Raw genomic sequence first — 17,089 nt, 5'->3', positions numbered from 1 at the left:
ATTTTGTTAATTAGGTATTGTAGGTGGGGCCACCCCGGGACTGTGGTCCTGAGTTCTGTATGACATCAGGCTATGCAAGCAATGAAGAGCCAGCCCATAAGTAGCACTCTTTCATGGCCTCTGCATCAGCTCTTGCCTCCAAGTTCCTGCCCTGTTTAAATTTCTGTACTGACCTCCTTCAGTGATGGACTATGATGTGGAAGTGTAAGCCAAATAAACCCTTTCCTCCCCAACATCTTTTTGGTCATGATGTTTCATCATAGCAACAGTGACTCTATCTAAGCCATGAACTTAAAAATATCTAAATTCAATGCCTTCTTCATGCTGTGTATTTCTTTTTTTCATAATGGGAAAATGGCAACCATGCAACAATATTTAAAGATTGTAATTAGAGTATCAAATGTGAGTCTCCAAATGTGCTTGTCTTTTAGATCAAAGATCAGAATGCACTAAATCTTTTAATTAGATAGTAACATGATGATATAAAATAAAAATTTAGCATCATTGGGATCTAAAATAATAAAATCGACATTTCATAAACTTGCTTTGTGGTGCTTGTTCTCAACAGATACTTTATTTTTATATAGGAGTTTTTTGATTTGCTTGGGGCAATAAAATAGAGATCATGGACTAAGGTTTTCTCAATGAACTTGACCAGTAAGGGATTTCTGTGTGAATAAATTGTGTTCTCTGTCCTGCTTGTGTTGAATATTACCTATCAACAGAAATTCATTTTGTTCTGGAAGTTGGTAGTTTTACAAAAAGGATATGCCCTACAGACCCAAAAAATGTTGAATTGACAAATAATGACTCATTTTCTGTGGAACATATCTCGGCCGAAAGCCAGACAGAGTAGTTGAAATTATTTATGGTGTAGACCATATAACTTTAATCTTAATCCTCCTTATGAGTAATATTTTAGCCCTAGGGATCAATATAACTATTATATTGATGTTAGTGAAAAATCTGTCAATGCAAATCACAGTTGTTTGAATTCCTACCTCCTGCACCTTTTCCTCAAACATCTTTGAGATGGGTCCTTCCTTCTTAAGGGTCCAGATCATGACTAATTGTATAGTTTTCTAGGTTGGAGAAATGGCTCAGCAATTACAGCTGTTGCTCTTCTTGCAGAGGACCCAAATTCAGTTCCCATCACCTTTTGAGGACAGCTCATACTGATTTAACTCCATTTCCAGGAGATCCAACACTTTTCTAGACTCCCTCAGTGGTATACACCCCCCCACACACACACATCTCCCTCTCTCTTAAATAAAAATAGATCTATCTAATGGTCAGTGCATAATTAGCAAAGTGCTGAGGACAATTGACTGAGTGCTTAGCTCCAAATGAAATGTCTTTATCAACTCCACCCACCACTATCAGCAAGTTTTAGGAAACACAGTGGAGGAGACAAAAAGAATATAAGAGCTGGATGAAATACAAACTACAATATAAATGCTATGAAATACAAACTTCTGAACCTGACATGACCGTCACACTCATGAATTCATACCAAATGGGGTTGTTCACACAAGGTCAAGACAGCAAAAATAGAAGAGCCAACAGTGATGGGGGGACATAGTCTCCAGGACCACTCTTTTGATCAAGATAGCCAACATAAAATAGCCAACAGTGATAGGGGACATAGTCTCCAGGACCACTCTTTACTGAGGAACTACTGGAAATTGATGGCTATTAGGGGGGAAAAAGGATCATTCTTTTCTCAAGTGTATTTCCAATTGTAGGCTTCCCCCAGGGTTTTGGTGGATTACCCAATACCCATGCAACCACCACCAAAAGCAACAAAAATAGGACATGAAGTTGGGATGGGGTCTCATTTGGGGAGATATATGAGGAATTGGCGATGGGAACTGGGGTGTGGATGTGATGCTATTACATATGTTACATAGTATTCATGCTTGAACTCTCAGTAATAAAGAAGAATCATTAGATTTAGCCATCACCCTTGCATTTCTTGAAGCAGACTTGAAGGTAACTTGGAAGCTAGGAGACAAAGCGGGTTCAACCCACACTGTAAATAAAGGTCTCAAAAGGTGGCACATAGCATGTCAAAATATAGTCCCATGGCTAATCTTACTTTCAGAGGAAGGAGTGAAATGTAATCTTTATTTTTAGTGTGTATATCCATCTGAAAACTCTCCACTCTATTACTGTATAGAAAGAGAAAGATGAGTGTTGGAATGCACAGGCATAAAGAAATTCCATCATGGCATGTGAGGACCTGGACCCTCCGGAAGGAGACACAGGGAGGTGAACAGGAAGGATAAGCTCCTTGGGCCCTGGACTGAAAGGAAATAATTTTTACATGTAAACAGTATAATGTCAAGGCTGGCTTAGTGTCTTGCTTGGAAGACTTAAGTCAGATATGTTGAAGCTTTGAGGCCCACCTAGATAACAGAGAGCTTCATTCCGGCCGGTGCATAAACTCTATCTAAAAAGAAGTGATTTCAGAGAGAAATAGTCTGTATTGTGACAAATTATCACAGAGTATGGGACTTAACTTAATAGCATTTACTCTCTCCCACACACTGGAGGTTTGAAATCTAAAAGACTGGCATCCACAGGCTCTCATATCCCCTCTGAGATTCAGTTAGCATTCTCCCTTACCTCTCTGTAGCTACTAATGATGGCTGCCAGTCCAAGGCATCCTTTGTGTTTTAGGGGCTTCTTTCCAGCTTTGCCTTTATGGTCACAGGTCTGTCTTACTTGGTAGCTGTACTTATATGGTGTTTCCTCTTCTGAGTGTGTGAACGTATGCATGTGTAGGATATGCAAATGTGTGTGAAAGTATACTCAGTAGTACCAGAGCCAGAATGTGGAGGCCAGAAAGTCTTCGTTAGCCACTTTCCCACTATTCATTCATTCATTCATTTATTATTTATTCTAAGACAGAATCTCTCACTGAACTGGGAGCTCTTGCCACTTTGGCTAATGTGATCAAAAGAGTGGTCCTGGAGACTTAGGATATTAGTCGGTAAACCCAGGGATGTGCTTGTCTCTGTCCTGTTCAACCCCTAGTGCCAAGGATAAAGATGTGCATAATTACACCCGGATATTTGTTTGCTTGTTTGTTTGGTTTTTACATGGATTCTGAGGGTGTGAACTGAGATCCTTACAAACACTACTCAGTGACTCATCTCCACAGCCCAGGTGTCTTCCTCCTGAATGCACAAAGAACACAATGCACCAGGACTACCCACCATCACCTTAACCTGACCCCGTTTCTCTGTCTTTTTAAAAAAAATTTATTTTATTTTATTATTTTTTTTTTCATTTCTTTTACATACCAACCACAGTTTCCCCTCTCTTCTCTTCTCTCCACTCCACCCCCTGGGCTCCCATCTACTCCCCTCCCCATCCACTCCTCTTCTATCTACCTGCATTCAGAAAGACCTCCTATGGACTTGAACAACATGCTGGGTGAGGTAATCCAGCATGGGGAACCAAAAGCTTTACAAACAGACCAAGCGACACAATAGTCACAGGCACGCAGAGGGCCTAGGTTGATCCCATGCAGGTTTCCTAACTGTTGATCCAGATTCCATGAGCTCCCAGGAGATCAGGTCAGCTGTCTCTGTGGGTTCCTCTGAACTTGACCCTAATTCTAACAAATACCTGAGATTATCAGCTCATGAAGAGAAAGTCTTGCAATAGTTAAGGATTTCCTAGTTTCCAGTCCATAGTTTTGTGTTCCTGTGGTGAGGCATGGCAACATGGATGGAATGTGTGACAGATCAAGACCACTCTTGAACTGGATCAGAGTATCCCTCTCTTTGACTACTATTCAAAGTTTCCACAACCTCCCAGTAGTGCTGTGGATTAGTTCTATAAATCGCCTTCAAATCTTTTACATTAAAATTTTGTTATTTTTGATGTGCTTACTGGGATGCAGGCTTTACCTGTCCTTGGTGCATGAGCTGGCTTTTTGGAACCTAGGGCCTATGCTGGGATGCTTTGCTCAGCCTTGGTGTAGGGACGAGGGGACTGGACTTGCCTCAGCTGGGTCTACCAGGCTGGGCTAACTCCCTAGGGGAGACCTTGCCTTGGAGGAGGTGGGAATGAGGAGCAGATTGCGGGGGAAGGCTGGGGGGGGGGGGTGGGAGGATGAGGGAATCTGTGGCTGATATGTACAATTAAGCTAATTATAAAATAAAAATATTTTTTAAAAAAGATAGTCTTAAATATTAAGAAAGACCCTCTCAGGATTATTTTCTTCAGTCTTCAGTATCCCACCCCTGTGAACACACCACCAGGCATGGTTATTTGTTATTTCTATATAAATGATGTGCAGTTGTGCACGTGACTTTTCTGTCAGTCTCTGCCCCCAGAGTCTTTGAAGTTATTTGTACTTTATTCAAGGTATACTATATACTATGTAACTTACTTAAAGAAGATATAGTGAAAATACAGTCTGAAAGTTAATCACTAATAGTGCAAGGTTTACAATCCAATGTTTTAGTCTATGGAAAATTGATTAGTATATTAAATGTTAAAGACTGTATACAAATGTATTTGTGTGCTGTGAAAAATGACCTTAAAATCTGAGGATGGAAGATAAAATACATAACAGCACACACACAAAACAAAACATGTATAGGAGTATATTCATGGGCTTACATATGAGCAAAAAGCAAGAACCCACCAATCAAATATGGATGACTAATGTATGTACCAGCAGACCATTATGCTTTTGAACACTCGAATGACTCCGTTAATGTCAGCATTTTGTTACATATCTTATTTGTAGTCTATTAAGAAAAAAACATTTCAAATCAAGTTGTTTAACACATTCTAAAGATGGTAGTATTGAGGTTGGTCTGCATGTGCACACTCCTATCACTTAGAAAATATACTAGAACAGCTTATTGTATAGTATACAGTAAATAATTTTTTAAATGTTGTTCCTCTGATCTTTCAGTTTTTCTAATATTGAGATAATTACTTTATCAGAAATTTGGATAAACTATAAATATTAAAAGAACCATATTTAGATTAAATTAAGTCTCTACTTACATGCTTTGGTATGAGCACAGCAAATCTGATTATTTCAAGGATTTTTTTTAAAAGATAAATGAAGGATTAAATGTAAATTATATATGTAACACAGACTATCTGAAAAACAGATTTAGTCTTCAAAATAGACTTAAAGTAATCAGAAAAGAAAAAAAATCACCAGAGAAGTTTTAGATAGTAAAAGACACAAAGATTTGTTTCTGTTTGATTTAAAATTGGTTTACAGTCACACCTTGATTGTAAATCAGTACATTTTAATGAGGAAATATATTAAATTAATTGTAACAAATGAATATAAACATAAAAAAAAAAAATAAATGAAGGAATTCCATGGAGGCCACTTTTTGTTCTCCTTGCTTGACAATTTCAGCTAATTTCTCTCTGAAGGGGTGGTGCTCTATGACCCCTGATCACATTTTAAATAACTTGATGAGTTGGGATAAACTAGTAATTCCCTTTGTGTGTGATGGTATCATTGTTCGTGTTATCTATAGGTAATATAACTTAAGGTGCATTTTTGTCTTTTCAGTGTGCGCAGGAACAGAGAATAAACTGAGCTCTCTCTCTGACCTGGAACAGCAGTACCGAGCCTTGCGCAAATACTATGAAAACTGCGAGGTAGTCATGGGCAACCTGGAGATCACCAGCATCGAGCACAACCGGGACCTCTCCTTCCTGCGGGTACAGCTGTTTCTTTTTCTACTCTTCTTTGTGAGTGGGCTTGACGTCACGATGTGCACGGGGTGCCCTGCTTGATTAGACGTGGTCGCTCTGCCCTTCTGCCAGGCAGAGTCTGTGACTGTAGGCAGCAGATAAGCTACAGAGAGGCACCTGCGGGGAAAGACTAGGAATAGCAATGCCAAAGTGACTGATGACCCGGCTTAGAGGAGCTGCTGTCACCATTAGATGGATACACAGATTCTGTCAGGGTATAGCACAGGACATACTGCAAGTCCCTCTTTCTCTGACAGGATGAGGACTAAGAGAGTCAGAGGACCAATCAGATAAGAATGGGTGGCTTTAGCTTCATCCCTTTTCTGCCTCCTTTCTGTCACTTGGAGTAGAGGACAAAGGGGAGCGCAATATTGTCACTTCTCCTAATTCAGGTGAATGACTTTTTTTTTTAAACTGTAAACAATTTAAAGTAGACTCAGAAGAAATCACAAGTGGATGCATACATCCATGTGTTACTTATTAAAATTCCATGTATTACTTACTAAAATTCCATAGCAAACAGGACTTGAATTCTAGAAAGAGATGGCCTTAGAAGAACTCAATATTTAGGTTCTTAGGTCTTGTTTCTAAAATGCAGTGCACAGAAACTATTGTAGGCCACACATGAGAAATATAATGATGTTGAGTGAAGGAAAAACGAAAGAAGGCTGAACAGTGAGGCATTGGAAATAAACAGTCCGTTAGATCCAAGCAGCAAGACAGAGATAGCAAAGCCCTTTGATGACGACTGTGTTCTCCATCTCCTGTGTCCTTCGCTAGAATTGCCACATCACTAGAGTCCACTGAAAATCCCAAGTGTGTGTTTGTGTGTGTGTGTATAGATCTAGATCTATATTTCTATATGTAGCTATACGTATCTATATCATATATGCTCCTTAAATGATGACATGTGAAAATATTTATAACTGTGTAACCCTTATGATCTTACAATACAATGATTGACAAATGATAGGGTTCTTTCAGATTTTAACCTATAGAATATGTAGGTTATGTATAGATGTTTGAGCAATGTCCCTTAAACAATGAGTTTAAAATTCTTAGGCAATATATTGAAGTCAATATAATAAACAAGGCCAAGATTTCTATGCAGAACTAGAAGTATTTTCTTCCAATAAGTATTTCCTGGCTCCTATACAGCCTCTGTAAATTTTTATAAATTTTGTGCTAACCTATACACACCTGTAATTTCATGTATTATTCAAAGTAATTTTAATTATTTTCTTTTTACATATCAGCATATTTTGTTCATATATGTTTTGTGTTTTATAATATAATCATTCTTAAATATGATGTATATCTATTTATTAAAAATAATCTCAGCTCATCTACAATAGCAAGTAATTTCTTCTTGTATTCAACTGTTGTTGACACTGAGCCCACACATCTAAATAAATCACACATGACTCCTGCTTACAGTGAGCAGAGCAGTGGAGATGAAGAAAAAGAAGGAGAGTAATATAAAATATTGCACTGGAACAGTAGTGGGTCTAATGTCAAAAATATTTAGGTTATGACGGCATCCAAGTGACATTGGATTAGATGAAATTGTCAAGGAACATTGAAAAGAGAAAAATCAAACAGTAGGCCAAGGGTAGAACATTCCAGAATCTCATTTTGTGTTCCTTGATGAGCTAAGAGTAGTGACTACTTGAGAAAGAGAGAGAGAGAGAGAGAGAGAGAGAGAGAGAGAGAGAGAGAGAGAGAGAGAGAGAGAGAGGAAAGAGCACCTGGATTCTGGCAGTGGCAGCCCTACTACTGGCTGACATGTTATTTCAAACTGTACTCTAGAATATTCTAAAAGCCTTCTTGTAACTGTAGAGTTTACTCTCTCCGGGTCCTGCCAATCCCCGGCAGTCCCACAGCCCACTTATAAAATAAACACACAGATGCTTATATTATTTAAACTGTTTGGCCTAATGGCTCAGGCTTCTAGTTATTTAGTTCTTACATCTTAAATTAATCCATTTTCATAAATCTATACCTTGCTACGGGGCTTGTGGCTTACCAGCATCTTCACATGCTGCTTGTCATGGCAGCGGCTGGTAGTGTCTCCCTCGGCCTTCCTGTTCTCTCAATTCTCCTCTTTGTTAGTACCACCTATACTTCCTGCCTGGCTACTGGCCAGTCAGTGTTTTATTTATTGACCAATCAGAGCAACACATTTGACATACAGACCATCCCATAGCAACTTCTCATTTGGAATTTAATTTATTCTGTAAATCACATTCGGGCTGATCTGTCCTTACAGTAGCTTTCTTTCTCAGTGAGTAATTGACCAGTAATGACACATTAGAAACGGAACCCAAGCAATGAAGTTCTGGCTGCTTCACACCATACCACCTTTTCCCGTAAGTTTTGAACTGTGAGGCAAGCCATAAATTCATGCCAACCACTGTCTTGGTTCATAGAGCCCTGAGAGGTGCTCATGTGACCATGTTATACAGAATGACTTCTCATAGATGTTCACAATTTCCCTTCTGGATGAATAGCTTAAATCTGTTGTGCATGTGGAGAGGCATAATGGGTACCAATTTCTTTCTGGATTCATTCTTGTCTTTAGGAGTCACAGAAATTATTTTATCTTTCAAGAAATATCCCATTCTTATTTTCATATCAAAGCAGCATGGTGGTTCTGATATTTGTTTTGGTTTTTCTGAAAGCACTCTCCTTTCTATGACTTGTGAGAGCAGGTTACCCACAAGCCTGGCCAAACTTATTTTGTAACTGAGCAGTCAGTATTTAGAAAAGTATCTGAAATATATATATATATGATTTTTTCACTGCAGAAGTCCACGGGTATGCTTCTGTGTAGTAAATTTTTGTGTACATGTTTGTGTGTGTTGTGCATGTGCCTGTGTGTGCAGATGGACACATATACATATGTCCATGTAGAGGCAGGAGGCTGACATCAAATGTTTTCCTTAATCACTTCTCCTCTATATTTCCTTGAGACTGTGTCTGTCACTGAACCTGAAACTCACCAACGTGACCCTATGAAAGGCCAGCGATCGTTCTGTCCCTGCCTTCTCACTGAGAGGATTACAGTTATGTTATGCTCTGCTCGGCAGTTTATGTGGGTGCTCAGGATCAAACCTGGGTTCCCATGTTTGTCTTACTGAGTGAGCCTCTCCTCATCCCCAGTGAGTCATTTTTAAAACTATTGATCTGTTGTAGAGCTTTCTTTTATGGTAATATGTTCTCTAAACCACATGAAGGTCTCTCTTCATAGCCTTATTATTTCAGTGCCAACATAATCACAATGTCAGTTATGTGAGGAAAAAAAAATTGAAATCCCACCATGAGTATTTGGTATTATACCCAAGAACACTCAGGTTTTGCCTCAGTTAGTTCCTTGCCCCCTTTGGTACCAGAACATAGCCATTCTTGTTTTGTAGTTTGAATGTCAGAGAAAAATGTACAACCAGCGGATTTCAGCCAGCACTCTGAAACAGATACAAAGAACAGAGAAAGAGAGCATTTACCCAAACTATTAATGTGAGACTCATGCTAGTTGGCTTCTGATGACCAGTTGGGCTCAGAAATTTCATTCATTTGTGTCTATGAGATACTTCTGGAACTTGATTGTAATTTTTATAATTTCTACCTTTATCTATTAAAATGGATAAAAGTTATTTCTTTTAGTATAACTGAAGTACTCCATCTAGTACCCCACCCTCGAAGATTTAATAAATAAATAAATAGATAAATAAATAATAAATAAATAAATAAATAAATAAATAAATAAATAAATAAATAAATAAATAAATAAACCTTTGAAATTAGCCCTAGTAATAATGGAGAGGGTGCCTGAGCTGGCCTTCCCCTGTAATCAGATTGGTGAATACCCTAACTATCACCATAGTTCCTTCATCCAGTAACTGATGAACTCAGATACAGAGACCCACATCCAAGCACCAGACTGAGCTACAGGAGTCCAGTAGAATTGAGGGAAGAGGGATTATAGGAGCAAGGGGGGGGGGTGTCAATATCATAACTGGGAAACCCACAGAGACAGATGATCTGAATTTGTGGGAGTAAATGGACACTAGACCAACAGCTGGGGAGCCTGCATGAGACCCAACTAGGACCTCTGCATGTAGGCGACAGTATGTTTGTGAGACCCCTGGCAATGGGACCAGGATCTATCCTTGGTGCTGAAGCTAGCTTTTTGAAGCCCATTCCATATGGTAGGATGCCTTGCTCAGCCTTAATGGTGGGGTGGTGTTGGTCCTGCCTCAACTGAATGTGCCTGTTGATTCCCCATGGGAGGCCTTACCCTTTCTGGGATGTGCATGGAGGTGGGTTATGGGAGGTGGGGGAAAGAAGGAGAAGGAACTGTGGTTGGTATGTAAATGAATAAAAACAAGCAAACAAAGAAAATAGGTTGTGGACATAACTCAGTGGTAGGGAGCTTGCCTAGCAAGCACAAGGTTCTGTATTTGATCCTCTGCATTGAGAAAAGGGGTATAAGCTGGATGTGGGGGTGTAACACCAATTGCTAAATGGTCTTATCAATAAAAAACCTGGAGCCAGATATTGGGGTGAATGCTGAAAGATGAGAGAAACAGAACAAGCCACAGCCAACCTCACCTTGCCAACTTCTCAGTGATCCTGTTTCCATGAATCAGCAGACTGAAAGCTCCTGAGTCCTTATCCCTGACAGTCTCAGTTGAACTGCTTAAAAGTCTCTAGTTCCTGATCCTCATGCCTAATATACCTTTCTGCTTCCTGCCATTGCTTCCTGGGATTAAAGGCGTGTGTCCTTCCCAAGCAAAGACATGAGATCTCAGATGCTGGGATTAAAGGTGTATGCCACTAGGCTGGCTCTGTTCCCAGTGTGGCCTTGAACTCTGCTCCAGAGTGATAGGATTAAGGGTGTGTACCACCACTGTCTGGCCTCGATGTCTAATTTAGTGGCTAGCTCTGTCCTCTGATCCCCAGATAAGTTTTATTTGTCAGAGCACAAATAAAGTATCACCACAGTGGGGGGACAAGTGAGGTACTGACAAGAGGGGCAGAAGATCAGGAGTTCTGGGTCTTTCCTGGGCACAAAGAGTCAAGGCCATCCTGGGAGCCAAGAGATTCTTCTTCCTAACAAACATGGAGGAGGAAGAGGAGGATGGGGGAGGAAGAGGTGGATGGGGGAGGAAGAGGAGGATAGATGATGAAGAGGGAGAGGAGGGATAGAAATTGTGTTTTGGTCCTTTTAGAAACACTGGGATACTTAAAAGAACCTTATCTTTTGCTCTGTTAGGCAACATCAGTTTTGATGAAATACATTTCAGTGCATTGTTTTGAAGAAGCTCTCATTATAGAACAGATTTCCCTTCATCCTACTTTTCAGGCAACCGCCTTTTTCTGAATTTCTTTTTGGAAGGAAAAAAAAATAATCTAGTTGACTGTTTTTAACATTTGACCAATAAGCCAGCACATAGTTGGCTAGAAAAAAAAAAAGGCTCTAAAACTTACTTACTTACTCTCTACTTTATCACCACCCAAGGTTCAGGCATAAAATAGAAAGCAACAAGGCATAAAAATCACAGATTTTGTGTTATTGTCTTACACTTTGTGAACTCTCTAAAACAAGCCACGGTGCAGCCAGTAATGGGAATGAACCATTAGACCTCTAGCCTCATTAGAATTCTGGGCAGCTTCTCTTTCCTTGTCATCCATTGGTCTTCTTGGCTACTGCTGGCATTCAGTAGTTTCGATCTACTAGAAAGGTGCCTGACCCCTCAGCTTTTATATCTCAAATTTATTTGTCTTTTTTTTATATATCCATCTTACCAAATAGCTGTTAATTGTCAGCTATTTGTAAAACATTGTGGTATGTGCTGTGCTCATAAAACACTTCATCCTCTGCTGTAATCTATGGCTTCATTTAGCTGTATGCACATGATTTTGAAATAGTTCATATTAAGATTATAAAGGAATAAATTTAATACTTGGTGTATTGACCTGGAATAGTAATAATGTCACTAATACATTGGCCTTGTGCATGCTAACATCCAAATAACCACTATACATGAGAAAATGAATATTAATAGATTAATACAAAGACGTATTTTGAAATAACAGCATCTATCGTCTATCTATATATCTATTTATCATCTATCTATCTATCTATCCATCTATCTATCTTTATCATCTATCTACCTATCTATATATTATCTAACTATAGACATTTTATTTGATAATAATGAGTTTGAGAAAGTAAGAAAGAATAAGTTTTTTTTTTTTTTTTTTTTAATTTATTTTAATTTATTTTGCAATACAATTCAGTTCTACATATTGGTCACGGATTCCCTTGTTCTCCCCCCTCCCGTCCCCCTCATCTTCCCCCCAACGCCCCCCCCCATTTGTGTTGTTTCTTTTTTTTTTTTTTTTTTTTTTTTTTCCCCTTTTCTATTTTAATAAAAAGGAAAAAAAAGAAAAAGGTTATAACTAACAAAAGAAAAACTATATACAAAAGTACAATGACTATATACAATATATACAAGTAATAAATGTCTAAACAATGTCTAGTCCATTTGTATTTGACAAATTCAGAGAAAATAATTTCATTATCTATCCTATTTTGTTAAGTCCAAAATGTATCTAATTCACTTTCTATCCTAATTAATCTTCAACTATAACTAACTAACCTTCAACTATAACTAACTAATCTTCAACTCCCTCAGAGACCCAAGAAGGAAATAATATTAGCTAACAAAATATGCTATATATCAATATATGTATGGGAATATATTAGGGAATGCAAGCTCTTATGAGCATGTATCAACCCCTTAAAAGTACTGTTTGCTTTAATCATATATTTGGCAGAACTGAATATATTTACATTTCACCTTATGTCAAGTTTTATTGTCTACCCTTCATCTCCTTTGGAATACTCAAAGAAGATGAATGGAATCAAATCCATCATCATGAAGGTGGTTTTTACATTTGGTTGCATTTCCTGTATCCTCCTCACACATATAACTCTATGTCTAGGTGTACAGGTGAAGTTTTGTGATGTATAACAGAAGTTAATAAAATCCTATGTTTAAGAATTCATTTTTAAACATAAACAGATAACTTACAAAGTATTTCAAGGAATGTAAACATGAATTAGAATAGGACATTGTCCTCTGTTTTCTTTAAGTACTCTTGTTGGCTGTACATGAAAATGTCTTTGATGTGAAATGGAGCATATTTCCTGTATTTTGGTGGTGATCTCTTAGCTAGGTGAGATGAGAATCCTGAACAAGTAAAGAGAGTAATATTATAACGTGGCAGTTTGGTCAAAGATGACACTCGGGGTCAAATGCAATTTTCATAGCTTTGGGAGCTTCTGTATGATTTTTCTAAGATCACTGAACATAATACATATGCAATTTTGTATGTATGTATTTACAGCTGGAATTTAAATTGAAACTTGATTTTCTACTTAATCTAATCATGGAACTTGTATTACATTTGGAAAGGTTATATAATTTACACTTGGCTTTGGAAAATATACTTTTTGCTCAGAGGTTAAGTACCATGAAATCTGAAAGCATACATTGACTCAAAAACTATTCTTCACAAATTTTATAAGAAAAAAAATCCATATTCTTTATTGAGCTATTATTTGTTGATATTAATATTTTAAACTGTCTTCTTAACCATATAAATGAAATATTCAATAAAATACATTTAAGAGTTTTCTCTCTTCTTCAAAATTATTAATAACTGTGAGGACCTGAGACCAAATCAACAGAACCCTTATAAAAATCTGCCTGAACTCTATTGGATGGGTGGAGACAGGAGGCTCTCTGGGCCCTGTAAGCCAGCCAACCTAACTAAAAAAGAGAGTTGCAAATTTTGAAATTAAAAAAGCAAAACAAAATAAAAAACAAAACAAAACAAAAATAACCCAATAAAAAACCCACACATACCTCAAGGGGATAAGATAGAAATTCATTTATCAGGATAGTTCATGGTTTCCTTTGGCCTCTATATGTATGGTTATTCTTACACACATGTGCAAACATTTATATACAATACACATACACACACAAACTAATGATAAATAAAATAATAGCCATGTTTAGAATTGATATTTAACAGTAATAAATATTTTAAATATTATTGGAGAAGATGAAAATTAGAAATAGGTGAAGAATTTCAACTCTAGTATTTACAAATGCACAACTTTATGAATGCAAGGATTAATGTTTATATAATAAATGTGAATGACCAACCACTCTCTATAATTAAGAACTAGATTAACATGAATTATTAACTCTAAACAATATGCCTATATATTTAGTTAATATATTTCCTGTGGTTGTGTGTATGTGGTGCCTGCATGTGAGTGCATGTGTCCTACAGATGTGTACACTCATATGTATATTAGAGGCCATACAGGGACATTCGGAAACTACCATCATTCTCTGCCTTATTGCCTTAAAACCAGAGCTGGAATCTTGCTTTTGTTTAGGCTGCTTGGCAAACCATGCTTTAATTATCTATGTGGCTCTGCTCCACAGCTCTGGTATTATAAATATTTGTATTATGCTGAGCCTTTAGTTATATTAACTAAACTGCTGGGGATTTGAACCTGGGTCCCCATGCTTGCAGAGCAATGACTCTTCCCTACTGAGTCATCCCCATAGTCCCATTGATTGTATATAAGATAATATTATTAAAGATATAATTACTCCTGTGGTGATGTATTGAGTCCCCAATATATTGTGCACCCTAATAAAGTTTATCTGAGAATCAAAGGAAAAAGCCAGCCACTATAGTAAACATATAGGTCAGGCAATGGTAGCACACACTTTTAATCAGAAGGCTGAGATCTGTCTGGATCTCTGTGGGTTCAAGGTCACACTGGGAACAGAGCTAGGTGTGGTGATACATACCTTTAATCCCAGCACCAACCATAAAGGTTTAGAGATCTGTACAGACAGAGAGGAAGTGGCAGAGCTGGGCAGGAAGAGGAAGTGATATAACCAGCAAAGAGAGGAAATGAGATGACAGAACAGAAAGGCATATAGGCGTGGGTATACAGGAAGCAGCTCTCTTTGGCTGAGGATCTTCAAGTGGTTGGAACATGGCTGGCTTCTTTCTGCTTTTCTGATCTCTTGGTTTTAACCCCAATATCTGGCTCTGGGTTTTTTATTACTAAGACTATTTAGTAATTCCTCTACATACTCCTAATAAAATCTCATTATTTATTACCAATAAGAATAGTCAAGAATGAAGTTCATTTAAAATGCCTTTAATTCCCTAAATTATAATGGACTCTCCTGAAAAAGTGTCTTGCATTGAAATATATTTAAATAAAGAATGAATTTATTAGGATTCTGAGAACATGCAAGGAACATCTTTAAACTTTTGGGGACTGGATCATTTAAATTGTCTTCCAATGTGAGCATGGTGAATATTTAGGCTTATTTTAGCCTTCAAACATGAACAATTCAGGTAGCAATCCCATTTTATCTTTGGTTCTCTGCTCTGGAAAGTAAGCTATTTCTTCCCTTTTTATTTGTATATTGCAAGGATTTTTATTAGTTTGTTTTCTTTTTCTTTTTTTTTTTGAGCTTGTAATTACATTTCCCATTCCCTTCTCTGTCCTGTCATGTACCCCTTCCCCACTTGCTCAGTGCATGGCCTCTTTTTCTTTAGCTGTTGTTTCATGTGAGGATTTAACATGAAGCAAAGATCTTGCAATGGGCTATGTTTCTGAAAACCAAACATTAGAGTATAATCACATAAAACCCTTTGGAAAGTTTAGAACTATGTATATTTTGCTAGTTTTAATTCAAAGTGAAACACCTCATTGCCTTTCAAAGAAAAAGGCTGAATTAAATTCAATGATAATTTTGCATGAAACCAAGTCAATTTTAAAGGTCTCTCTTTGGTCACATAGAGCATAATTTAAAGGTCAGAAGTGTAAAAATAAAATGTTAAAACTCTTGCATTAAGAAACACTATAATTATTTCTCTTGATCTCTAATTTGAACCCATTCACTATAAAATAGTCTATTAAAATATGTAATGAAAGCTGTAAAAATTAAGGTATTTGTTTTGGTAAATACAGGCCTCGTGGAATGGTATCTATTTTATATAATTCTATCTGGAAATCAAAATACATTGTTGTATGTTGATGGAAGTCATTTAAAGCATGTCAATGTTTTATTTGTTTTGAAAAAAGGAGATGAAGGAGATGATGGGAGGGAGAGAAATGAAGGGAGAGGGAGAAAGTCACACACACACACACACACAGGGTGCTCATGCCTGTTGTAGCTCCTGGTATTTGGCAGCCTTTCATCAGAAGATAATTTATGTACTCCTTCACTGCTACTTTTCTTTTTTCTTTTTCTCTTTTGATGCTCTAGTAGCAGCTATGATGGTAACCACAGAGGACACAAAAATACATTTCAGCTTCTGGGTTGTCCTGATTTTGTGTTTTCAGAGAGGTGAAATTACAAGTCAAATACTTGGTTGTTGTTTTTAACAGGAAGTCAATAAGTAAAAACATCCGAGGGTCCTAGGGAGTGTGTGAGGGTTGGTTCAAGAATCTGAAAGAGATCATTTCATGGAAGCACTGGGAAGCATTCATTAAAAAAAAAAATGATGATGCCTCAACAAGGCATTAGAAAGAGGTCATAAAAAGACGCAAATGGCATGCACTAGCAAATATGTATCATAGAACATATAACTGGAGGTTCGACACCTAGTAAGATGCTGGGGGAGGGGGATTCTACTAGGAAGGGGAGATAGAATATATTGTTATGGAGAGGCAGGGGGAGACAGGTGTGAGGATTAGAGATATGAGGAGGGACAGCTAACACTGAGGGCCATTTGAGGGGACATATGAAAATCTGTTATTTGTAGAAGATGTTTAAGATAGAGACCTACATATATGACAGGAATCTAAATGAAGTTATCAAATATTTGGAAAGACAGTGCCTCAACCAGCTATAATATGCCACCAAGTAAAACTTCCAGTGCCAGGCATGGATTGCATCTGATTGTGCTGTGGGTGGGTCAAAGGGGCCCATGGGAGCCACTGATTATCTCAGGCTCTCACCAAAGCTAATGGTTGCTCTCTTGACAAACTGATTCTAAGGACCTATTGCTGAAGACAACACTTATATGATTTCCTCCTTAAGACTGTTCCTTGGATTAAGTACAAAACTCTAAAAAAAAATCCCACAGTTCATCTCCATGAGCCTTATTATCCCTCTGACATGAGTTATATTACAATGTCCTGACCATCTTCTAATTGTAGTTAGCTTTCTTTCTGAAATCAGCTCTCTAACCTTACTATGTTTTCCTTCATTCTCTTGCC

General features: G+C 37.6%; 1 protein-coding gene across 4 annotated transcripts in view; it reads left to right on the top strand.

Moving 5' to 3' along the window:
* Positions 1-17,089, top strand: part of Erbb4 (erb-b2 receptor tyrosine kinase 4) — a 1,089,367-nt gene that overhangs the window by 380,432 nt on the left and 691,846 nt on the right. For all 4 annotated transcript variants that reach the window (XM_052749761.1, XM_052749762.1, XM_052749763.1 and 1 more), the window contains exon 2: positions 5,564-5,715. In XM_052749761.1, the coding sequence (XP_052605721.1) occupies positions 5,564-5,715 (152 nt within the window). The remainder of the gene's footprint in view (positions 1-5,563; positions 5,716-17,089) is intronic.

Source organism: Peromyscus californicus, unplaced genomic scaffold (genome assembly GCF_007827085.1).
Source record: "Peromyscus californicus insignis strain IS unplaced genomic scaffold, ASM782708v3 Scaffold_21__1_contigs__length_65335640, whole genome shotgun sequence".
Classification (NCBI taxonomy): domain Eukaryota; kingdom Metazoa; phylum Chordata; class Mammalia; order Rodentia; family Cricetidae; genus Peromyscus; species Peromyscus californicus.
This window is presented reverse-complemented; position numbering and strand designations above follow the sequence as displayed.